At 46.5% G+C, this 23,465-nt stretch overlaps 1 protein-coding gene and 1 pseudogene across 2 annotated transcripts; one reads left to right on the top strand and one right to left on the bottom strand.

The window, feature by feature from the left end:
- Positions 1-489: 489 nt before the first annotated feature.
- Positions 490-23,032, bottom strand: LOC123425691 (factor of DNA methylation 1-like). 2 transcript variants are annotated; one of them, XM_045109413.1, is made up of 7 exons: positions 22,891-23,032; positions 20,891-21,783; positions 20,559-20,740; positions 12,940-13,029; positions 12,563-12,850; positions 12,259-12,480; positions 490-872 (listed from the first exon to the last, which is right to left on the bottom strand). In XM_045109413.1, the coding sequence occupies exons 2-7, from the start codon at positions 21,753-21,755 to the stop codon at positions 645-647; spliced, it is 1,875 nt and encodes a 624-aa protein (XP_044965348.1). In that variant the 5' UTR covers positions 21,756-21,783; positions 22,891-23,032; the 3' UTR covers positions 490-644. The 2 variants fall into 2 exon arrangements, with proteins under 2 accessions (XP_044965348.1, XP_044965341.1); XM_045109406.1 differs by having other exon boundaries at positions 22,904-23,032.
- On the top strand, positions 11,058-11,867 carry LOC123425707 (annotated as a pseudogene).
- Positions 23,033-23,465: the final 433 nt, after the last annotated feature.

Here is a 23,465-nt window from a genome sequence, read left to right as displayed (position 1 = left end):
TAGCCAAATATAACTAATACTTAACCAGTTAAGTGTCATCCCATACAGAACGCTAACAGTCTAGGATGCTGGAGGATTCCAACACACACGACAAGTCAAGCAGTCAGCCCAGCCATGGACAACGAACAACTGCTATCAGCCACTTAGGCCCTGTTTGGAACCACAATAAATTAAATAATCTAGATTATAAAAATAGATTATATAATCTGGTTTATAAAAATAATCTAGGTGGATATGTTTGGAGGCCAGATTATATAAACTGTAATTCAGTTTTATATTATACATGTCTGCCCTTTGTTTTTTAGCTGCAAAGGTAATAATCTAGGTGGGCTTGTTTGGAGGACGGTGGCGGTAGGTAATTATCTCCAAGTTTCCAAGGGTAATGGGTCATTAGTAATTCATAATCTGATTTTAGCTGAGGTAGAGTAGATTATGAGTTTTTTAATAATCTGGACATCTAGTTTTTATAAACTGCAATATAATTTGTCATGTTTGAAGACATAATAGATTATAAAAATCAGATTATATAATCTGACTGGTTTCAAATAGGGCCTTAATTACTACAGAAAGCACAAGTCGCTCCACCACCATTTTCCTCTAAATATATGAGCAAACATAGAAAGGCGTCCTGCTTAGGGTCGGTTCTAGAGGAGCCGTAGTCTCTTGCTCGCTTTGACTAGCTTGATAGCATGCTGGACTGCTTCCTTAGATTTTGCTTTCCTCCCTTCCCTCTTGTTCCATAGCTCTGGGAAAGGGACCCTGCTGCCACTGCCATTCAGCTCGATCAGCGCCGTCACCACTGCAGCATATGCTTCATCGCCGTACTCCTCTTTCAGTTCCTTGAGCTTCATGTCATCCTCCCTGATCACTTCCTACACAAGAATATGCACCAGGTACAGCATCAGTGATCCTAATAAATATTTATATGAAAGAAGATGGAGAAAGCTCCGAAATTCAGAAGTAAACCAGGTGAGATAATTGAAGGTGCAATGAGAAAATGGTGTTGCACTTGTCAATTGCACAAGTCGATCTCTAAATATGCAATGACAAGTATTTAGGGATGCAAGCGAACAATCCATGATGCCCGCGAAGGTGAAAATAAGCTAATCACTTTTGCTTTAAAAGCCAAGCTAATACAAAAACCATCAATGCAGACACTTCTGCTTTAAAAGCCGAGCTAATACAAAAACCATCAATGCGGACATTCGCAGACGCATCCACCTGCGTCCCTACAAGGATTGCTAAGCGGATTGGGATCCTCATATGTTCGGTCCAGAGCACAGACTAGAGTCTGGTCGTATTATCATGCTACTCAGAATTCAGTATGTTTGGTTGCAAATTGCAGTCCTTTCCTGATGCAATCTATGTTGTCAACGTTGACCTTGCATCACAAACTCAAATTCCTTATCAGCAAGACTTGCGGAAGAAATATCATGGAGGGGCGCACACCGTGATTGGGTATAGATAGGAAGACACTCTGCTGGCCATTTAGTGTGCTAGAAACAGACAATTCCAGGTTATTAAAAGCTGATCCATATATAACCAATCGACAATTATGGTGCACGCATGATGTATGATTTATTATTTTGTTCTAATCAAATAAACTAAAGCATCATATACACAATTCCAGCTGTTTCAAAGCTGATCCATTTGTAATTCTTGTATACAAGAGTTTGTCCAGTTATAATGGTCCAATGAATCAAAGATGAAAAATGCTCCAAATAGTATATCAGTAAAACAATAACATCAAGTGACTACAGATCAGTCATAATATAAGGTCCACCATACAGAGTCCTATGTTTTTCCATTTTCCGTGACTTCCTATCCTATTTCTCCTTTTTCTTAGCAGATATAAAATAACCATCAACAATTTCAGTTTTTCATGTAAAAGATTTTAGGGGAGGAGAACAATCTGTGCACAGTTTAGGCATTCAATGTGGCCATTATGGGTTTGAAAATCTTGAAAGAAAATTTTAATTGTGGGTTTAACAAGGTGCCAGAATTTCCAAGAAAATCTCTTGTTGCCATACTTATGTCAGGGCTTACCCCTTTGCTTGTTGACTCGGGTGAAGCAACTCATGCGGATAACAAGAACACCTTCTCTTTCGAGTTAGCATGGTTTGAGAGAGAAGGCTTCGTGGACCTCATAGCTAGAGAATGGGCTAGGGCCACAGGGGGAAGATCAAATGTCGATAATGGCAAAATAAAATTAGACACCTGAGGCAATTCCTACGGGGCTGGGCACAACATGAGAGCGGCAGATATAAGAAGGAGAAAGAAAGACTTCTCAATCTTATAAATGAGCTAGACATAAAAGCCGAATCCGCGTTGTTAGATGACAATGAGAGGGCATCTAGAGCGGAGGCAGAACAAAATCTCAAGCAGCTCCTCAAAGAAGAGGAGTTGAAATGGACACTTAGAGCGAAAGTGCGACATGTAGTTCAAGGTGATGACAACACGCGGTATTTCCATTTGATTACGAATGGAAAACACAGAAAGAAAAAAATATTCCAGCTAGAGCAAGATGGAAGGTACAATTGTAGGGCACGAAAACCTGAAGTTGTATATCTCTGAATATTATAAGCAACTATTCGGGGCTCCTGATCACAATTTTGTGTCCATGGATGAGCAGATGATCGGTCCTCAGCTCGGGACAGACGAGAATGAGATTCTAACCGCACCATTTATGGAGAAAGAGGTGTTTGAGGCTATATCACAAATGAAAAATAATAAGGCACCAGATCCAGATGGATTTCCGGCTGAGTACTATAAGACATGTTGGCACATTATTAAAGGTGACTTACTTCCGATGTTTCAGGACTTGTTTAATGGCCACTTGCAGCTTTTCCACCTAAACTTTGGGACAATTACGTTGTTGCCAAAGGAGGGGGCGGTGCGCATTGAACAATTACGAGTGGCAGCTAGATAGACAAGACTGCCAACAAGATAACGATAACTCGTCGGGTCAGGCATGGGTCACCATCAGTATCCCGAAGGTGAACATTGAGCTTCATGGGAGTCTCAACAATGCGCTCGTCAGTAAGAGCAGCACGAGCAAGAAGATCCTGGATATACTTTTCCTGGGATATAAAAAAGACATCCGAGGTAGAAGAGACTTCAATCCCAAGAAAGTAACGAAGAGGTCCAAGATCAAACATAAGAAACCGCTCACTAAGACAGGCCTTTACAAAGGCAATATACTCGGGGTCATCACCAGTGATGATCATGTCATCAACATAAAGAAGAAGAAGAGTCCGACCACGAGGAGAAAGGTGGACAACAATGCTGGATCATGAACACTGGCTGAAAAACCAGCAACAGTTACCACAGAGGCAAATCGCTCAAACCAGGCGCGGGGGGCTTGCGTAAGGCCATAGAGAGAGCGACGAAGACGACATACCATGCCATCAGGAAAAGAATATCCAGGTGGTGGCTGCATGTACACCTCCTCACGCAGCTCACCATTAAGAAAGGCATTCTTAACATCAAGCTGAGATACAGACCAGTGGCGTGCAGAGGCCACGGCAAGAAGTGTACGAATAGTGGTCATATGGGCCACAGGAGCAAAAGTCTCGTCGTAATCACGACCACGCTCCTGCTAAAAGTCCCGAACCACAAGACGAGCTTTATAACGCTCAAGAGAACCATCGGAGCGAGTCTTAACCTTGTAGACCCACTTACAAGTGATGGGACGGACACCAGGGGGGAGGGAAACAAGATCCCATGTACCGGTGCGTTCAAGAGCAGCAATCTCCTCTACCGTCGCAAACTGCCATTCAGGATGAACAACAGCCTGACGATAGGAAGTCGGCTCAAGAATAGCAGCACCAGCGGTGGGAAATCCAAGGCGATCAATAGGCAAACGAGGACGAGAACGCAAGCCATAGGAAGGCTGAGACGAGGATGACGACACATCCACAGAAGCATCCACATGACGTGAACGATGAGTGTAACACTGAGGAAAAGATGGAACAATGCAAGGAGGGATCGCCAAGGTAGAATCGGGGGGGTGAAGACAAAGAAGTCACCGGAGATGAAGGTGCAGAAACCTGTGACATGCTAGGGAAGTAAACTGTGGGAGATGGTGGTGGCAACTCGGCAAGAGGTGGAGAAGCAGAGGTAGCAGAACGAATAGACAAAGGCTCGATGGGGTGAGAGGTGTGTCAGGAAAAGTGAGGAAAGAGATATCCTCCACTGAAAAGGTCGAGAAAGATGGGCACGGGTAGAAAGGACGAGACTCATCAGAAGTCACATCCCGAGAGATACGCATCCGACGACCGATAGGATCCCAACAACGATAGCCCTTATGCTCATCACTATAGCCTAAGAAGACACACTCAACAGACTGAGCGGTGCGTTCTCGAGGGGCAAGAAGAACATAGCAAACACAACCAAACAAGCGAAGCATCGAATAATCGAGACAACGATCAAAAAGACGCTCGAAAGGAACACCACCCTGTAGAGCAGCAGAAGGTTGTAGATTGATGAGATAGGTGGAGGTGGAGACGTCCTCAGCCCAAAAATGAGGTGGGAGAGAGGCAGCAATAATCAATGCACGAGCCATCTCAAGAAGGTGACGATGCTTGCGCTCAGCCACACCATTCTAAGCATGAGCACCAGGACAAGAGAATTGAGAAAGAGTCCCTTGCTCAGCAAGACCACCACGCAACATTTTAGAAATATACTCGCCAACGGAGTCAGCACGAAATACACGAATGGGCGAAGAGAACTGAGTGAAGCATGGCAGCAAAACGCTTATAAATGGACAACACCTCACTACGAGAAGTCATAAAATAAAGCCATGTGTAACAAGAGAAATCATCTATGAAAATAACTATAGTATCGATGACCCCTTTTGAAAGTGAAGGGAGCCAGACCCCATACATCAGAATGGACTAAATCAAAAGAACGCTTAGACACTCACTCACTATGTGAATATGGTAACTGAATCTATTTGCCAAGACGACAACCCTGACATTCTACAGAGACATCTCCTGAGACCAACCCCAGAAGACCTCGACGAACTAAAGACGACAAACGAGAACCACAAAGATGATCGAGTTGATGATGCCACTGCTGGAAGGAACCGGTAGCGGAGGTGACCGAAGCAGAGGAACAGGCGATAGTGGTGGCAGCGGAAGGAACATGAAGCCAGTCTAACTCCCAAAGACCCTGAGAATCACGGCGGCGAGGGCCAGCCCCAACCAAAGTGTGCGTGCGACGGTCCTGGACAGAACAAGAGTCAACGTCAAGGATGATGCGACAACCAAAATAAGTAAGTTGACCAACAGAAAACAGATTCATGGTAAGTCGAGGAACATGAGCAACATGAGGAACAGAATAAGGAGTGGTACGATTGCCTCTACTAGCAACAGAAAAAGGAGCACCATCAATAGTGAGGACATGAACAGAAAAATCAATCGATCGAAGAGAGGACAAAGTGGAAGAATGAGAAGACATATGAAAAGAAGCTCTAGAGTCCAGAATCCATGGGGATGTACCTTACTGTGTAGAAGGTGGTTGCTCAATGCGAGAAGAATCAATCACAGAACCAGCAGTACCCGTCGAGGAAGAACCTGAAGCAACGAGCAGACGCTTAAGTCTCAGAATATCCTGCTCAGTCAAAGCGGTGGCTGAAGATGTCGAGGTAGTAGACGAAGTCCCTGAAGATGATGATCGATGATGATCGCACCTTACGCAGGTGTTTCTTCTTCTAGAAGCACTGAGACTCAACATGACCATCCAGGTTGCAGTAACCGCAATGTGGACATGGGCGGCCCAAGCCGCCAGGAGGAGTGGGCAAGAGCGACGGAGCACTCAAGCGAGAAGAAGTCGGTGCAGCATGTGGCGTAGCAGGAGCTCGAACAGTGAGCACAGAGGGAATCTCTAGTAAACTAGCACCACGCAAGCGAGTCGCCTCAGCACGAATCTCAGAAAGTGCCTCCATGAGAGAAATACAGCCACGAGCAAACAACTGAGCACGCCGGGGCTCAAACTCCTTACGGAGCCGAGACAAAAACTCGTAGACACGATGAAACTCCAAATGTCCTGTACAACCTAGCAACATGGGCAAGTACGACAACCAGCACTGCGGAGAGAATCAAGCTGGCGCCAGATAGCAGAACTCTATGCATAGAAATCATCAACAGTGGAGTCACCCTGCTGAAGAGCATGCTCCTAACAGACCATGGAGAGGTATAAGGCAACACCAGAGGGCTCATAGCGCTAACGACGACGGGTCCACATCTCAAAGACAGTAGGAAGGCCCAGAAACTCAGAGGCAAACTGGGGCAGAACACTAGCAGTGAGAACAGCTGCAACACGAGCATCATCATCAAGCCACTGGGTGTAAACAGACAGAGCACCATGATACGCCTGAAGAGCCTCCTCATAAGTCAAAACCTGCACATCATAAGCACGAACAGCAGCCTCATCAACAAGTTTAGCCGCATCCTTTGCGGCCTGATTAGCATCCGCAGGAAGAACTGATGGAGTCGGCGGAGTAGGGGTCACAGGAGGAACCGAACGTGGCGGACAGCAGACATCACCAGAAAGAACACCCCATAGACGGATGTCACACATACGAATGCGCATAAAGCCAATGAACTCGGTGTAGTTGGTGCCATCAAAAATCACCGGACGACGAGGAACAACAATGTAGCCAGATACTGCAGACATTTTTTTAGTCAACGATCAGGTGAACACCCGATCCGATCAGGAGTGCAGAAAGCGGCGCGGTGCGGGAAGCTGCGATCTGGAGAGCAGAAGGCGGCCCGGCTGGAGTGCTGATCCTGCCGTCTTCAACCTGGAGTCACGAGCCGCGATCCTGGCGCAATCTAGAGAGCACGACGCGGCCAGGGTGGAGGGCAAGGGCGGGAGCAAAGCCTCAATCTGGAGAGCACGACGCGGCCAGGGTGGAGGGCAGGGGCGGGAGCAGATCCTCGAGGAGCTGCTGATCCTGGCGTCTTCGACCTGGAGTCACATAAACGACTGGGAGGAGCCGCGATCCTGGCGTCGATCTGGAGAGCACGACGCGGCTGGGGTGGAGGGCGGGGGCGGGAGCATAGCCTCGATCTAGAGACGCCGAGGCTGCAACACGAGCACGACGCGGTCGAGAAGAAGAACGCGAGCGTCGGCGAGGAAGAAAAGCACGAGTTGCGCGTGCGAAAAAACCTAGGGCTCTAATACCATGTTAGGAATATGCAACTTGTATTCCCATGAGGCCATAGGCCGATATATATATACATGTACAGGTTTGGACTATATGCAGAAAACCCCTTATACAATGAGATAAATACGAAGGGGTACATGGCTATATTATATATACTCTAACAATTCTAACTAAGGATAATTTGGCAAAGCACGATTGGGAGGGAAGTAAACGATGTTTTGTGATCATGATGAAACTATCAAACACCTTTTTCTCCAATGTCCGCTAGCAAAAAATTTATGGCAAACAGTTCGTATAGCCTTTAATATCATACCTCCGAATAGCATTGAAACGTTGTTTGGGACGTGGCTAAATGGAGTAGACATAATTATTGCTAGACATATTCGTATAGGAGCATGTGCATTGCTTTGGTCTATATGAAACTGCAGGAATGATATGACTTTTAACAAACAAACACATATATAAATTTTGCAGGTACTTTACAGAGCCTCGGTGTTGATTCGTACATGGTCATTACTCACTCCTGCGGAAAACAGGGGCCTTTGGTTACTGGGTCTATCCGGTGAGAGATGGTAGCTCGGGATATCTACAGCCGGTTTGGATGGCGGCCCAGTAATAGGATAGATGGTTAGGCATCTAGGCCTATGTTAGCTAGTTGTGGCATCTTTTGGTTTATTTTGGATTATTTTGCTGCTCCTTTAGAGCTTGTTCGGAGCCGCACACTATTTGGTTACTTTCTTAAATAAAGTGGCTGCATGCATCGTATGATGCAGAGGCCGGAGGGAATCCTCCTTTTCTAAAAAAAACTTATGTCAGGGCTTCTCTGAAGCCTTCTGTTCGTGGATCGTGGACCTTCTCTCGACCGGCAAATCGGTCGTTCTGCTAAATGGGGTACTGGGCACCTGGATCAACTGCAAAAGTGGACCTCCAGTAAGGGGGTCCACTATCATCATACCTCTTTATTATAGTAGCCAACCTCCTACAGCAAATGATCCAACAGAATCAACACCTTTTACACATAATCAGCCAGTCATCTCCCGAAGCTGCTACACACCTGAAAAGTATCCTCTCTGACTTTGTCGTGGCCACTGGCCTCAACCTTAACTTCTCCAAAACCACCTTCTTGTCCATGCATTTCTTTTAGAAAAGGAGGTTAAACCCCTGGCCTCTGCATCAATCGATGCATACAACCATCTGTATTAACTACTTCATACAGGTCTAACAAGAATATACATCAAGCCACCCGAAACCACCACTCACCTCTCACTCCCCATATCTAAAACCGATGTCATCGCTGATCCATCCATATAATGTATCGGATCTAACAACTGGTGTAGCAGATATAAAGCATACACCACATGCACACATTTTAGAAGACGTCATCATCATCGAGCCGCTGTCCCATCTTCAGCAAAGAGTACTCGTCATCCTTGCCAGTCCTGACAGAGTCCGACCATCTACCGACGCCACCATGGCGCCTAACATTACCACCGTCCTGTGCTCGTCCATCCCGACGCGGAGCCTCTAGAAGATCTGTCGTGCGTAGCACCTGCCGAACAGGCATGACACAACGTAGCACCTGTCGGCCAGGCATGACTTGACATCTCCATCGAAGCTCCATTCAAAACAAAGCCGCTCCACCTCCTTCCTCTGTCTTCCAACGCTGCTCCACAAATGATGCTCTCGTTAGAGAAATGACACCGTAGTGCCGCCATCATCCGATCTGGAATACCAGATCCTAGGGTTTCCCCCGAAGCAGGTCGACGGTAGTTACATGACGATGCCTTCATCAAGGTAACGATGCAGAACGCCGCCATCACCTGCCGTCGGCTCGGTTTTCATTGGCAACTATGTCTCCCATGCATACCATGCTAGACTATGCCATGGCCACTGGCCTCAACCTTAACTTCTACAAAACCACCTTCCTACCCATGTATACCATGCCAGAAAGCACACGTGAGATTGCCAACATTCTGCACTACCCCATCTCAGCCTTCCCACAAATCTATTTGGGACTCCCACTCTTTCCCATTAGGCTGCCGCCCAACGCTTTTCTCCGCATCATTGAAGGTTGCCGAAAATTCCTCTCTAGCTAGCGTGCCAAATTTTGCTATCAAAGGGAGATCGCTTAATTATACTTTCCACCATAATCAACTCGCTAGCTATCTACTTTTTGTCTGTTTTTCAAATCCCTAAAATGTGCTTAAAACTATTGCAACGTGTTGTCTTTTGGGCTGCTAAGGCCTTGTACAATGATAGGTGCTTAGGGAGGTGCTTAGAAAAATAAACCGGGTTTTTCTAAAGCATCAGTGCCTATTTCTACAGGAGAGACGCCTAACTAAGCGTCTACCATGTACAAATAAGCACCGGTACTTCAGAAAAGTTTGGTTTATTTCTCTAAGCACCTTGCATTGCACAAGGCCTAAGGAAACATGACAGGTGCTCAATGTTTATTTGCTTGGAAAAACGTTTGTAGACCAAAATAATTTGGTGGTTTGGTCTCAAAACCTCCACCAACAAAATAATTGACTTACGAAATTTGCAGTCAAGTCACTCTCCCATGAATCCCCACCCTCGCTTGACTGCATTCACCTACAACACCCCAATGCCTTCATCGCACCCCATAACAACACTTCTTTCCCTTGCAAAACTATACACAAACAAGTTCCATCACTCCTACAACTCTGCTTTATCCTCACCACTTCCGGAACATAAACCTACTTTTAGTTAGACACTTGGATACATCAAACAACTCTAGCCATTGCCTTTCCCATCCTCTTTACCCACTATGCAAATCGTTTTGTCACAGTGGCGACCATACTTAACTTCAGTTTAGGAAGCTGCCTGCAGAAACGTCTATCTAATGCTGCCTCCACAGAAATGGCTTCTCATTCTGCTTTGTTGCAGGAATTCCACCCATCTACGGGTCATGATGTGCACTTCCTCCAAGGTGGCCAAGACTTCTCCACCCGCTCGGCGTATGATCTCATCATGGCAGAATCCAGCGTTAACACTCATGCTAGGACAATCTGGAACTCCAAGGTCCCAAACCAAGTCAAGATCTTTGCATGGCATCTATTCAAGGACAGGCTAAACTCCAAGGCCAACCTTCTTCACAAGCACATCTCCAGCGATGCCATATGCCCGAGATGCAGACCATACCTCTCAGGATGTTGTCCATATCTTCATAATGTGCCCGCACGCTTACAAAGTGTGGCAATGGATCGGCATCACCCCTCCTCGCTGCATCGATGACGTATGGGCATGCAGGATGCCCATCAGACTTGACCTCTCTATTTGGTCCACCGTTCATCTCATCATCCAATGGAAAATTTGGGCATGTCAAAACGGCATGGGCTTCACCAAGATTGATCACCACAGCTCCAACACCCTTCCACTAATTATTGTGGACTTGACCTTATGGTCACACCAGCTAAGAAATCGGCTCACAAGGGCTCCGCTTCCTCGTGGCAGACATACCTCATGGAAAGAGCTCTCGTGCTTCTGTAATCGTTTGTATGATGGTTACAACCTTGAGCCTTCAGTAATAGAACCCCGTCAGGCGCCACAGATAAGTCCAGGATATTCCTCCCTCCGACCCCTCCCGTGTCGCCCCCACGCGGCGACGGGGGGGGGGGACCCTAGAGCCGCCTCGTCCTCGACTCCCACTCCCACCTCTCCTCCCCGCCACCGTCGGGGCGTGCCGCCGAGCAAAGCCAAGTCGATGGCGGGACCTCTCCTCCTCTTAGCTGCAGGACCTAGCGCGGGCAGTGTTCGACGGCGGTTGGCGGCGGGGCGCGCCAGCGAGGACTCAAGGGGCGACGGCTGCATCGCGCGCTCGTGACTCCCCCTGGTGCTCGCGTGAGGGGCCACTCGGGGCGCTCCTATGGTGGCCGGTGGTCGATTTGTTCCAGATCTGGCCGCCGGTGCCTCGGGCAACGCATGGCTACCCTCTGGTGTCTGGTGCGTCGCGGTCGCAAGGGACGACAGCGGCGTGAGCAGATCAGTCGGCGACGGCGCGGTCGGATCTAGGCCCAGCTATGGGACTTGATCCCTGGATTGCGATCGGCGCGGTGGCGGGTGCTACACGTCGGCAGCTAGGTTGATCCGCAAGGATTCCACCCTTGTCTGGTCCATGACAGCACGGACAAGTCGGGGGGAAACCTAGATCTCCTTGGGATCGAGCGATGATGGTGCTTTTGCGTCGTAGCCCTCTTCACGGCATCGTTTTGGAGTTTGCTCTGGTTGAAGGGACCAATGACGCCGACGGCGCATGCCTGGTGGCGCAACTGCCGATGAAAATCTCGCCGACTACGGTCATGGCGGACGATGGTGGCGTCTTTGATGTTGTTCCTTTGTCAAGGCATCGTCATTGAGTTTGCGTCATCAGACTCGGGATGCTCCGAGGGAAACCCTAGATCTGGGTCTCCCGAATCAGACGATGATGGCATTCGCAGTATCGCTTTTCTTGTGGGGGCATCATTTTGGAGCAAGTGGTGGCTGGAGGGGACAAGAGGAGGAGCGGTGTTGCATCGACCGCAGAGTGCGACAACAAGAGTGCGCCGGACCGGTGTGTGGCTGGGTGAGGCATCCCGCTATAGATGTTAGGGTTCCATGCCATGTCTCTTTGGTATAAGGCCCGAATACTCGACACACCTTCATCAAGGGGACAGGAGTAGCAACAGGTGTTGCCTAGATGGCGGCTTCAGGCTGACTGATGTATTACCTTGTATGGTACTCCCTCCGTTCCTAAATATAAGTCTTTTTAGAGGTTTTACTAGGGGACTACATACAGACATATATAGACATACTTTAAAGTGTAGATTCACTCATTTTGCTTCATATGTAGTCCCTTAGTGAAATCTCTTAAAAGACTTATATTTAGGAACGGAGGGAGTATTTGTGAATAGTTAAGATAATGGCTGCATGCATTGTCGAGATGCAGAGGACGGGGGTATATCCTCCTTTTCAAAAGAAGGTAATATATTAAGGTGGGGGAACTCCCTCATGTTTGGTAATAGTAAAACTTTGTAAGCAAGCTACTATATATCCAGGTATACAGTGACAAATAGAGAAGGATTTCTTACCGATTCTTTTCCGTTTACCATAGCAATCATAAAAGGATGCCATTCTGGATTTTCAATTTCGTTCTGCCACTTTGAACAAATCTTAACACTTTCAACTTCCGCATCATCTTTTGGAAAAAAAATCCTGCACACATTTAAAAATGCCTTCGAGTCAAGCTCACCCATCATCCTGATGCCTATGTGTGCTTTGTCACTGATCTGATCGCCCAAGCCCTGTAGAGCCTGCAATCAAACAAAACATGAATACACAAACCAACAAGTGCACTCACTCAAATTACACAGTAAAGCATTAGAAGCAGCATACATCTAACACAAATTTCCGAGCTTCTTGCAACTCGACAGCAGCCTTTTTCTCTTTCAAGATCAGATCTTGGTTGAAGTTTTCTGTATATTCCATCTCCTCGATCTTATCTTTCAGCTCCTCTGTCAGTTCAGCTATTCTTTTCCCTGTTTCTGAAGTTTCATTGCCTGGTGCTAGCTTTATCACTTGCAATTTTCCTGTCAGGTGCTTTATTTCTAGTTGAAGATTGTGCTTCACATGAAACTGTTCCTCCAACTTCTTAGCATTGTTTAAAGCAGTTTCTTTCTCTTTCTGCAGTTTATACACAGGATAGACATCTTTAAAATTTGTGTCATCGAAAATAAACAGCTTGAAAATGTATTCGCACAGCAGGGACTAACATGTTGTTGTTCGAGAAGCTTGCGAACATTCTCATCAGCTTTCTGACGCTCCATTTCTGCCAGCATAAGATGATTGGACTTTGTCGCATTCTGTACAAGAATAAAATACAACTTAAATGACATTTTAATGGAAGTGGTTTGACTACATTATTGTGCTGCCATCCTCAGATGGTAGATTCAGTTACATCAATCATATACTAAAAGAACATGATGGGTCAACCAGGAAAAGGAGAGGATGACTAGAAAATAACACAAGAAAAGCAAATATCAGTTCAATAATCTACATTATTGTTAAATCATAATCCTTGAATCTCATAATTTGGGGCTCCACTTGACTTGGCCCATCAAGCCCTGCTGTCTCTAAGTAGAGAAGTAAACCAATGACATGTATTGGAAACTAAACCAATTAGAGACTTAAGCCTAAACCCGCTTCTGCTTATTTGAGTAAGATACCTTGTCATATTTGAGTATTACATGAATATTTAAGTAAAAAAATATAAAAGTATGACGCAAACAAAAAAAGACATGATCTATTATTGAACAAAGGCCAAGTATGCCACTACAAACAAGACCACCACATATTCCCATAACTAACTGGAAATAAAATGATTGAATTATGAAGTATATGCGGTTACTTAAACTCAGACGATAAAAAAGAAAATTGCACCTAGTGTATGTATTGTAAAAGGCAAGATCTATAAATTTAACAAAGAATGAACTAAGACTAAACAAGAGGAGGCATACCATATAGGACACGAACATTGGCACATAGCAAAATTAACCTGGGCTCCTGAGCAATGATCCAAACTACTATGCGGATCCGAGTGACGCCCATCCCATTCATGCAGTTGCATCCAGTAATAATATCAAACAAAAATAGTTTTCCCTATAAATTGCCACCTAGTTTCTCTTATTTGTTCACTTTGACGATCTAATCATGTTGTGCACCAATTTTGGTCATGCCATATAGTTATCTTAGCCACTCGTACAAATTAAGTGTTTTTTTAAGTTCATGACTTCCTTATAAATTATCATTTTTACATACTAAACCAATTAGAGACTTAAGCCTAAACCTGCTTCTGCTTATTTGAGTTAGATATCATGTCATATTTGAGTGTTACATGGATATTCAAGTAAAAAAAAATAGAAGTATGACGCTAACAAAAAAAAGACATGATCTATTATTGAACAAAGGCCAAGTATGCCACTACAAACAAGACCACCACATATTCTCGTAACTAACTGAAAATAAAATGATTGAATTATGAAGTATATGTGGTTACTTAAACTCAGACAATAAAAAGGAAAATTACACCTGGTGTATGTATGGTAAAAGGCAAAATCTATAAATTTAACAAATAATGAACTAAGACTAAACAAGAGGAGGCATGCCATATAGAACACGAACATTGGCACATAGCAAAATTAACCTGGGCTCCTGAGCAACCATCCAACCAGCCAACCAGTATGCGGCTCCGAGTGACACCTGTTAGAGTTATAATACAACTCATGTACCCTTTTGTATTTATCCCAATATATAAGGGGTTTTCCTGCATATAGTCCATAACCTGTACATGTATATATATCGGCCTATGGCCTCATGGGAATACAAGTTGCTTATTCCTAACATGGTATTAGAGCCATAGGTTTTTTTTTCGCACGCGCAACTCGTGCTTGTTCCTCTTTCCATCACGGCTGCCGGCCTCTCTTCCCGTCACAGCCGCCGGCCGCTCGTCCCTGATCCAATCCCGCCGGCTCCCGCAGGATCCCGTCACTCCCGTGATCCAGCCGCCCCCGTCGAAGCTACTGGATCTCGATCCAATCCCGCCGGCTCCATCTCCCGCAGGATCCCGTCACTCCCGTGATCCAACCGCCCCCGTCGAAGCTACTGGATCTCGAAGCCCCGGCCCGCCCCGATTCCAGCGGCTCCAGGCGAAGTCACGACTGGAGGCCGCCGACTCCTCCCGACGCGACCCGCCACGATCCTGTTGCGGTGCTGGATCTTGAAGCCTCGGCCTGTCCCGATCCCAGCGGTTCCAGGCTGTTAGAGGCACAGGCGGTTTCCACCAGCAGAGGCGGCCGCGTCCCATCTCCTCAGATCGCGCCGCCCCTAGCCCTCGACTCCATCCGCACCAGATCGCTTCTCAAGCTCTCCCAGCTCGAGGCGGCTCCCCCATCGCCAGATCGCGTCCTGTTGTCTGACGCGTTTCGTTGACCAAAAAAAAAAAAAAATCTGCTGCATCCGGCTACGTTGCTGTTCCTCGTTGTCCAGTGATCTTTGATGGCACTAACTACACCGAGTTCACTGGCTTCATGCGCATTCACATGCGTGGCATCCGCCTATGGGGCTTTCTTTCCGGCGAGGTCTCTTGTCCGCCATGTCCGGTTCCTCCCATGGCTCCCAACCCGCCGATCCCACCGGCTCTTCCTGCGGATGCTTCTCCGGCCGCAAAGGATACGACTCAGCTTGCTGATGAGGCCGCTGTGAGTGCTTATGATGAGAAGGTCTTGGCTTATGAGGAGGCTCTTCAGGTGTATCGTGATGCTCTGTCCGTTTACACCCAGTGGCTTGATGATGATGCTCGTGCTGCCGCTGTTCTCACTGCTAGTGTTCTGCCTCAGTTTGCTTCTGAGTTTCTGGGCCTTCCTACTGTCTTTGAGATGTGGACCCGCCTTCGTCAGCGCTATGAGCCCTCCGGTGATGCCTTATACCTCTCCGTGGTCCGTCAGGAGCATGCTCTTCATCAGGGTGACTCTACTGTGGATGATTTCTATGCACAGAGTTCTGCTATCTGGCACCAGCTTGATTCTCTCCGCAGTGCTGGTTGTCGTACTTGCCCCTGTTGCCAGGCTGTTCAGGTCGACTTGGAGTTTCATCGCGTCTACGAGTTCCTGTCTCGGCTCCGTAAGGAGTTTGAGCCCCGGCGTGCTCAGTTGTTTGCTCGTGGCCGTATTTCTCTCATGGAGGCGCTTTCTGAGATTTGTGCTGAGGAGACTCGCTTACGTGGTGCTGGTTTGCTGGAGGTTCCCTCGGTGCTTGCTGCTCGGACTTTTTCTACGCCACCTGCTGCACCGACCCCTTCTCGCTCGACTGCTCCGCCGCTCTTGCCCACTCCTTCTGGCGGCTCAGGTCGCCCCCGTCCACATTGTAACTACTGCAACAATGATGGTCATATTAAGCCGAACTGCTACACGAAGAAGAAACACTTGCGCAAGGCGCGGTCACCATCTCCAGCGACTTCGTTATCTACCTCGACAGCTTCAGCCATCGCTTTGACTGAGCAGGATATTCTGAGACTTAAGCGTCTGCTCGCTGCTTCAGGTTCTTCCTCAACGGGTACTGCTGGTTCTGTGACTGAGGCTTCCCGCACTGAGCAACCACCTTCTACACAGTCAGGTACATCCCCATGGGTTCTGGACTCTGGAGCTTCCTTTCATATGACTTCTAATTCTTCCACTCTGTCCTCTCTTCGTTCGCTTGATTCTCCTGTTCATGTCCTCACCGCTGATGGTACTCCCTTCCTGTCGTTAGTAGAGGCACTCTTACCACTCCTTATTCTGTTCCTGATGTTGCTCATGTTCCTCGACTTACAATGAATTTGTTTTCCGCTGCTCAACTTGCTGATTCTGGTTGTCGTGTCATCCTTGATCTTGACTCTTGTTCTGTCCAAGACCGTCGCACGCACACTCTGGTTGGGGCTGGCCCTCGCCGCCGTGATTCTGAGGGCCTTTGGGAGGTGGACTGGCTTCATGTTCCTTCCTCCGCCCATTCTCTCGCCAGTTCTTCCGCTTTGGTCGCCTCGGCTACTGGTTCTTTCCAGCAGTGGCATCATCGACTTGGTCATCTGTGTGGTTCTCGTTTGTCGTCGTTAGTTCGTCGAGGTCTTCTGGGGTCTGTCTCAGGAGATGCCTCCTTAGAGTGTCAGGGTTGTCGTCTTGGCAAGCAGATTCAGTTACCATATCCACATAGTGAGTCAGTGTCTAAGCGTCCTTTTGATTTAGTCCATTCCGATGTATGGGGTCCGGCTCCCTTCGATTCGAAAGGGGGTCATAAATACTATATTATTTTCATAGATGACTTCTCTCGTTACACATGGCTTTATTTCATGACTTCTCGTAGTGAGGTGTTGTCCATTTATAAGCGTTTTGCTGCCATGGTTCATACTCAGTTCTCTTCTCCCATTCGTGTGTTTCGTGCTGACTCCGCTGGCGAGTATATCTCTAAGATGTTGCGTGGTGTTCTTGCTGAGCAAGGGACTCTCTCTCAATTCTCTTGTCCTGGTGCTCATGCTCAGAATGGCGTGGCCGAGCGCAAGCATCGTCATCTTCTTGAGACGGCTCGTGCATTGATGATTGCTGCCTCTCTCCCGCCGCATTTTTGGGCTGAGGCCGTCTCCACCTCCACCTATCTCATCAATTTCCAGCCTTCCGCTGCTCTACAGGGTGGTGTTCCTTTCGAGTGTCTTTTTGATCGGTCTCCCGATTATTCGACGCTTCGCTTGTTTGGTTGTGTTTGCTATGTTCTTCTTGCCCCCCGCGAACGCACCAAACTGACCGCTTAGTCTGTTGAGTGTGTCTTCTTAGGCTATAGTGATGAGCATAAGGGCTATCGTTGTTGGGATCCTATCGGTCGTCGGATACGTATCTCTCGGGATGTGACTTTTGATGAGTCTCGTCCCTTCTACCCACGCTCATCTTCCTCGACTTTTTCAGTAGAGGATATCTCTTTTCTCACTTTTCCTGACACGCCTATCACACTCGTCGAGCCTTTGCCTACTCATTCTGCTCCCTTTGCTTCTCCACCTCCAGTCGATTTGTCGCCACCATCTTCCACGATCTCCTCGTCTCGCATGTCACCGGATTCTACACCTTCATCTCCGGTGACTTCTTCGTCGCCACTCTCTGATTCTACTTTAGCGATTCCTCCTTCCATTGTTCCATCTTTTCCTCAGTGTTACACTCGTCGTTCACGTTCTGTGGATGCTTCTCTGGATGTGCCGTCATCCTCGTCTCAGCCTACTTATGGCTTGCGTTCTCGTCCTCGTCCGCCTGTTGATCGCTTAGGCTTTTCCACCGCTGGAGCTGCTGTTCTTGAGCCGACTACTTATCATCAGGCTGTTGTTCATCCTGAATGGCAGTTTGCGATGGCTGAGGAGATTGCTGCTCTTGAATGCACAGGTACGTGGGATCTTGTTTCCCTTCCTCCTGGAGTCCGTCCCATCACTTGTAAGTGGGTCTACAAGGTAAAGACTCGCTCCGATGGTTCTCTTGAGCGTCACAAAGCTCGTCTTGTGGCTCGTGGTTTTCAGCAGGAGCATGGTCGTGATTATGACGAGACTTTTGCTCCTGTGGCTCATATGACCACTGTTCGTACACTTCTTGTCGTGGCCTCTACACGCCACTGGTCTATCTCTCAGCTTGATGTTAAGAACGCTTTTCTTAATGGTGAGCTGCGTGAGGAGGTGTACATGCAGCCTCCACCTGGGTATTCTGTTCCTGATGGCATGGTATGCCGTCTTCGTCGCTCTCTCTATGGCCTTAAGCAAGCCCCCCGAGCCTGGTTTGAGCGTTTTGCCTCTGTGGTGACTGCCGCTGGTTTTTCACCCAGTGTTCATGATCCAGCATTATTTATTCACCTTTCTTCTCGTGGTCGGACTCTTCTTCTTCTTTATGTTGATGACATGGTCATCACTGGGGATGACCCTGAGTATATTGCCTTTGTCAAGGCTCGTCTTAGTGAGCAGTTCCTTATGTCTGATCTTGGACCTCTTCGCTATTTTCTTGGGATTGAAGTCTCTTCTACCTCTGATGGTTTTTTTATATCCCAGGAAAAGTATATCCAGGATCTTCTTGCTCGTGCTGCTCTTACTGATGAGCGCATTGTTGAGACTCCTATGGAGCTCAATGTTCACCTCTCTGCTACTGATGGTGATCCCCTGCCTGACCCGACGCGCTATCGTCATCTTGTTGGCAGTCTTGTTTATCTAGCTGTCACTCGTCCGGATATTTCTTATCCGGTTCATATTCTGAGTCAGTTTGTCTCTACTCCCACATCGGTTCACTATAGTCATCTCCTCCGTGTTCTCCGATATCTTCGGGGCACGATCTCTCATCGTTTATTCTTTCCTCGCTCCAGTTCTTTACAGCTTCAGGCCTATTCGGATGCTACGTGGGCTAGTGATCCTTCAGATCGCCGTTCACTTTCTGCTTACTGTGTTTTTCTTGATGGTTCTCTCATTGCCTGGAAGACGAAGAAACAGATTGCAGTTTCCCGTTCGAGTGCAGAGGCTGAGTTGCGAGCGATGGCTCTTTTGACGGCAGAGGTGACTTGGTTACGATGGTTACTTCAGGATTTTGGTGTTTCTGTCACTACACCGACTCTGCTTTTATCTGACAGTACAGGTGCTATTAGCATTGCGCGCGATCCTGTGAAGCATGAGCTCACCAAGCATATTGGTGTTGATGCTTTCTATGTGCGCGCTGCTGTGCAGGATCAGGTTGTTGCTCTTCAGTATGTGCCTTCCGAGTTACAGTTGGCGGATTTCCTGACAAAGGCCCAGACTAGAGCACAACATGGCTTTTATCTCTCCAAACTCAGTGTTGTTCATCCACCATGAGTTTGAGGGGGGGTGTTAGAGTTATAATACAACTCATGTACCCTTTTGTATTTATCCCAATATATAAGGGGTTTTCCTGCATATAGTCCATAACCTGTACATGTATATATATCGGCCTATGGCCTCATGGGAATACAAGTTGCTTATTCCTAACAACACCCATCCCATTCATGCAGTTGCATCCAGTAATAAACTAATAATATCAAACAAAGATAGTTTTCCCTGTATAATTGCCACCTAGTTTTCCTTTTTGTTCACTTTGACGATCTAATCATGTTCTGCACCAATTTTGGCCATGCCAAATAGTTATCTTAGCCACTCATGCAAATTAAGTGTTTTTTTGAAGTTTATGACTTCCTTATAAATTATCATTTTTACATGCTCAATCTTCCAACCAAAATGGCACAATATTGAAACAAAATTTCAACAATTTACAGAGCATCGAGTTCCAAGGGAACTAATGACACCACCAAGTTGGGTATAACAATTACATATCTCATCATGGAGAGAACATCCAAGAAAAGTTTGGTAGAACCGAGGGAACGGGGATTCAAACGTGGTGGCCATCCGCTCTCGCAAAAGAATCTATGCAATGCATGGTTAATTAAGTTTATGAATAACTTTTACAAGGTTGTTTTGTTTCCATTTAGTATATTGATTTACATGAAAGGACATTACTCTTTTAGAGAAATATACATATTAAAGAAGTTGCACGTGCTTTTGTGTGTACAGCATGCTAGTTGTGTATAACAATCCAAACACCAAAGGTTCTGCTCCGTGATATCTGGAACAAAACGTGATGACCAATGCCAGTTGTTCTTTAGGTCAACAAAGAATATACTAGAATAGTTTTATTTTTAGTGAATGCCAGTTGAAGACACAAGGTAACCAACAGCTGTAAGAAGTGCATGAACAGAAGAAGCTACACACTACACTAACTTACAAGTCTCTATATAGTGTTGTTGATTGAAAAATATCATAAGAAAACAAGATATGCCTCACCCTTTGCTTCTCCAATTCAAGGTTCCTTCTATCGCAATCAGTCTGTGCAGCCAACTCATCAAGTTCTTTGGACCTTGCATCAAGCTCATGCGTCATAGACTGAAGATCTAAGCGCAGCTTGTTGTTCTCATCAACTATCTTTTGTGTATGTTCGACAGAGCGCTGTCGCATCTTTTGGAGTTCTAAGACAGATGAAATTCACAACATACATCAGCCTTTTCATAACGGTTAAACACGGCAGGATCTAAAATAGGGTAGAAACCAGCTGGTGCAAATAGTTACTTGACATTGACAATATATCACACATAAATTACAAGAAGATTAGGAAGCACCTTGATTGTATGACTGGAGCTGATGTTCCCTCTGTTCCATCATCCTTTGCAATGACACAGTTCTCTCCTGATACTCACATTCAAGTGCTTGTAAATGCATATTCTTCTCAATAATCTTAGAAGATAAACTGACCACAAGTTTCTCATTTTTAATTATTTCTTCATTCTCGACGCCGCCAACCGTCTTCAAATCGCCATTTTTTTTTAGAAAGTCCCCTATTGCCCCTGGAGCATTGTAATCATCTGCCCTAGCAATCCATCCAAAAGGCTCTGGTCCTCCACGCCCTTTTTCCTTCCAGCCCATTTTCCCATACCCATTCTTCTCAAACTGATTCTCAAATATTAGTCCATTCCTAAACCCACCAAAGTCCTTGCCGAACTCAACAATAGCATTACCTGTAGGGAAACCTTTACTGTACACATGATGCACTTTGACTGGATGAAAACAGGAAAAATGCTCCTTGAGACGGTTTGCACTTTTTCCAACATACTCAGAAGGCATATTGACTACGATGCCCATCCAGGGCCAGACAAACAGCTCATCCCTTTTATGCTGAGGAGGCTGTTGATCAATAACAATTGGCCTCAGCGCTGGATTATGAGATTTAGCTGGTTCATCCTTCAAATGCTTGGCAAGGGCTCGATGGTCTACCTTCTGTTTTGCTTCCTGGTCATGGGCAGCCCCCACACTCAAGGCATGCTGCAGTAATTCACGTATGTTATAGTCACCATTTCCATCCAAACAAAAGGGGCATTTGTATAAACTCTCGTCATGCATCACTTTTATATCTCCTGATAGCAGAAGTGCATAAGTGTCAGATCCATAAGCTTCAAGCTCTGAGTCTCCATCCGATGTATAGTCCATTGCGAAGGGACGTGAAAAGCCCAACAACCTTGAGAGAAATAAAGAAAGGGAAGGCATGCTCATCAAGATATATTAAGAACTGCTTCTGATAAATATTACAGAAAGCTAAAGATGTAGTTGCATATACATGAGCAATATACAAGAATGACGCCTAACATAGGAAACAAGAGACCAAAAGTGAAGTTGGGTACATGTTCAGTCACTAAGACAATCGAGTAAATTCATCGCAGATTCCATACAAAGCCTCTTGCCTGACTAAATCTAAGCATAGCACGAACTTGATGAAATCAATAATCTGTATTACCTACTACAGCGAGCATTAATGTGGTTGTAATCACTTCTACAGACCTCTTTTAGAAATCAAAGGAAGCTTAATCTGTATTGTGCGTTCCAGTGCCCGGCGCCGAGGTCGCAATAGCTTACGCAAACAGCCAATCATCCATGTAGTAAGTCCTAACATAGGTTTCTGTTCCAACAAGGTTTAACAAGTGTGGTAATGCAATTGATTAAGCTATAGGACAAGTTCAGCATGCACGAGGGTCTGTGTAACAGGGAACCTCCCAAACTGAAGAACAGAGGAGCCGGGAAGAAAAAAATAAAAATATTCCCGCAGAAACTGTGCAAGCTTAATCCCTTCTCATGTATCTGTTCGTTTTTTGCAATCCCTCCTCACCGCCGTCAATCACACAACGTGAAAAGGTTAAAAGAAAATGAAAAAATGTTGAAGAATCGAGCCCCAAAGAAAGGGATTGAGAGAAGTACAAGAGACAGGAATCAAAGTACACAATGAGTTGCTGAAAGGAAGAAAAGATATGAAATCCCACCGTAGCCAGGTCCAAGACCGCCCGCAGAGGAGCAGGGAAATAAAAAAAAGGAAGCGATTTTGCGGCGGCCGGTTCGATCAGAGCAAAGCAGAGCAGAGCAGAGCAGAGCAGAAAACCCCAGCCAAGAAAGAGGACAGATAACTAGGCATCAAACCCCGAACGAGGTACATGTTCTTGAAGAGGAAAGAGAGGGAGAACCTCCCGGGCTGAACCGCTGAAGAGTAAAAGGTAGGGTTTGAGGGTTTTGCGCCAATGCTCCAGAGGGGGTGGTAATGCGGTATGGAGGGGGGGAGGAGAAAGGAGAAATGTACCGTCCGTTCTCACCTGCGGCGAAGCAGAGCGGCGCGACCGATGAGCTTTCTTGGCCGGAAGGGGAAAAGACTGGAAGCGGGCAGGGGAATTGCTGCGAACGAAGGTGGTGGGAGTGGGAAGGGGAGGGGGCAGGCGTTCGGTGTGGTGTGGTAAATTGGAGGACGGAAAGAGGAGGGGATCGGCACGTGGGCTCTGCGCTTGAAATTCGATCTCCTTTCTTCTTTCCTTTTTGCTGCTGAAATTAATACTCTCCGTTTTCCACGCAGAGAGGATTTTTGCTGACTTTATTTCTGCCGGCTTTGCAAAATTACCACTCTCAAAGATTATTATTTTTTGCATAATCTCTGCTATTAAAGAACCGTTGCAGCCGTCTACTCTTTTTTTGAGTTTTCCCGTCCCACATCCCACCCCTCCTTAATTTCTCTTAATTTTTTGGTATTCTCAACGGATGCCACACAAAGAAAAAACAACAACACTCTTATAAATGATGCTGTAGAACCCGTATTTTGGGACCTTCAAAGGGGGAAAGCGCCTCCACGCCGTCCGTTTTCAAGTGGATTGATGCGGGGGCTCT

This window comes from Hordeum vulgare, chromosome 1H (assembly GCF_904849725.1).
Source record: "Hordeum vulgare subsp. vulgare chromosome 1H, MorexV3_pseudomolecules_assembly, whole genome shotgun sequence".
Taxonomy (NCBI): domain Eukaryota; kingdom Viridiplantae; phylum Streptophyta; class Magnoliopsida; order Poales; family Poaceae; genus Hordeum; species Hordeum vulgare.
The sequence above is the reverse complement of the archived record's forward strand: the minus strand, read 5'-3'. Positions and strand labels throughout refer to the sequence as shown.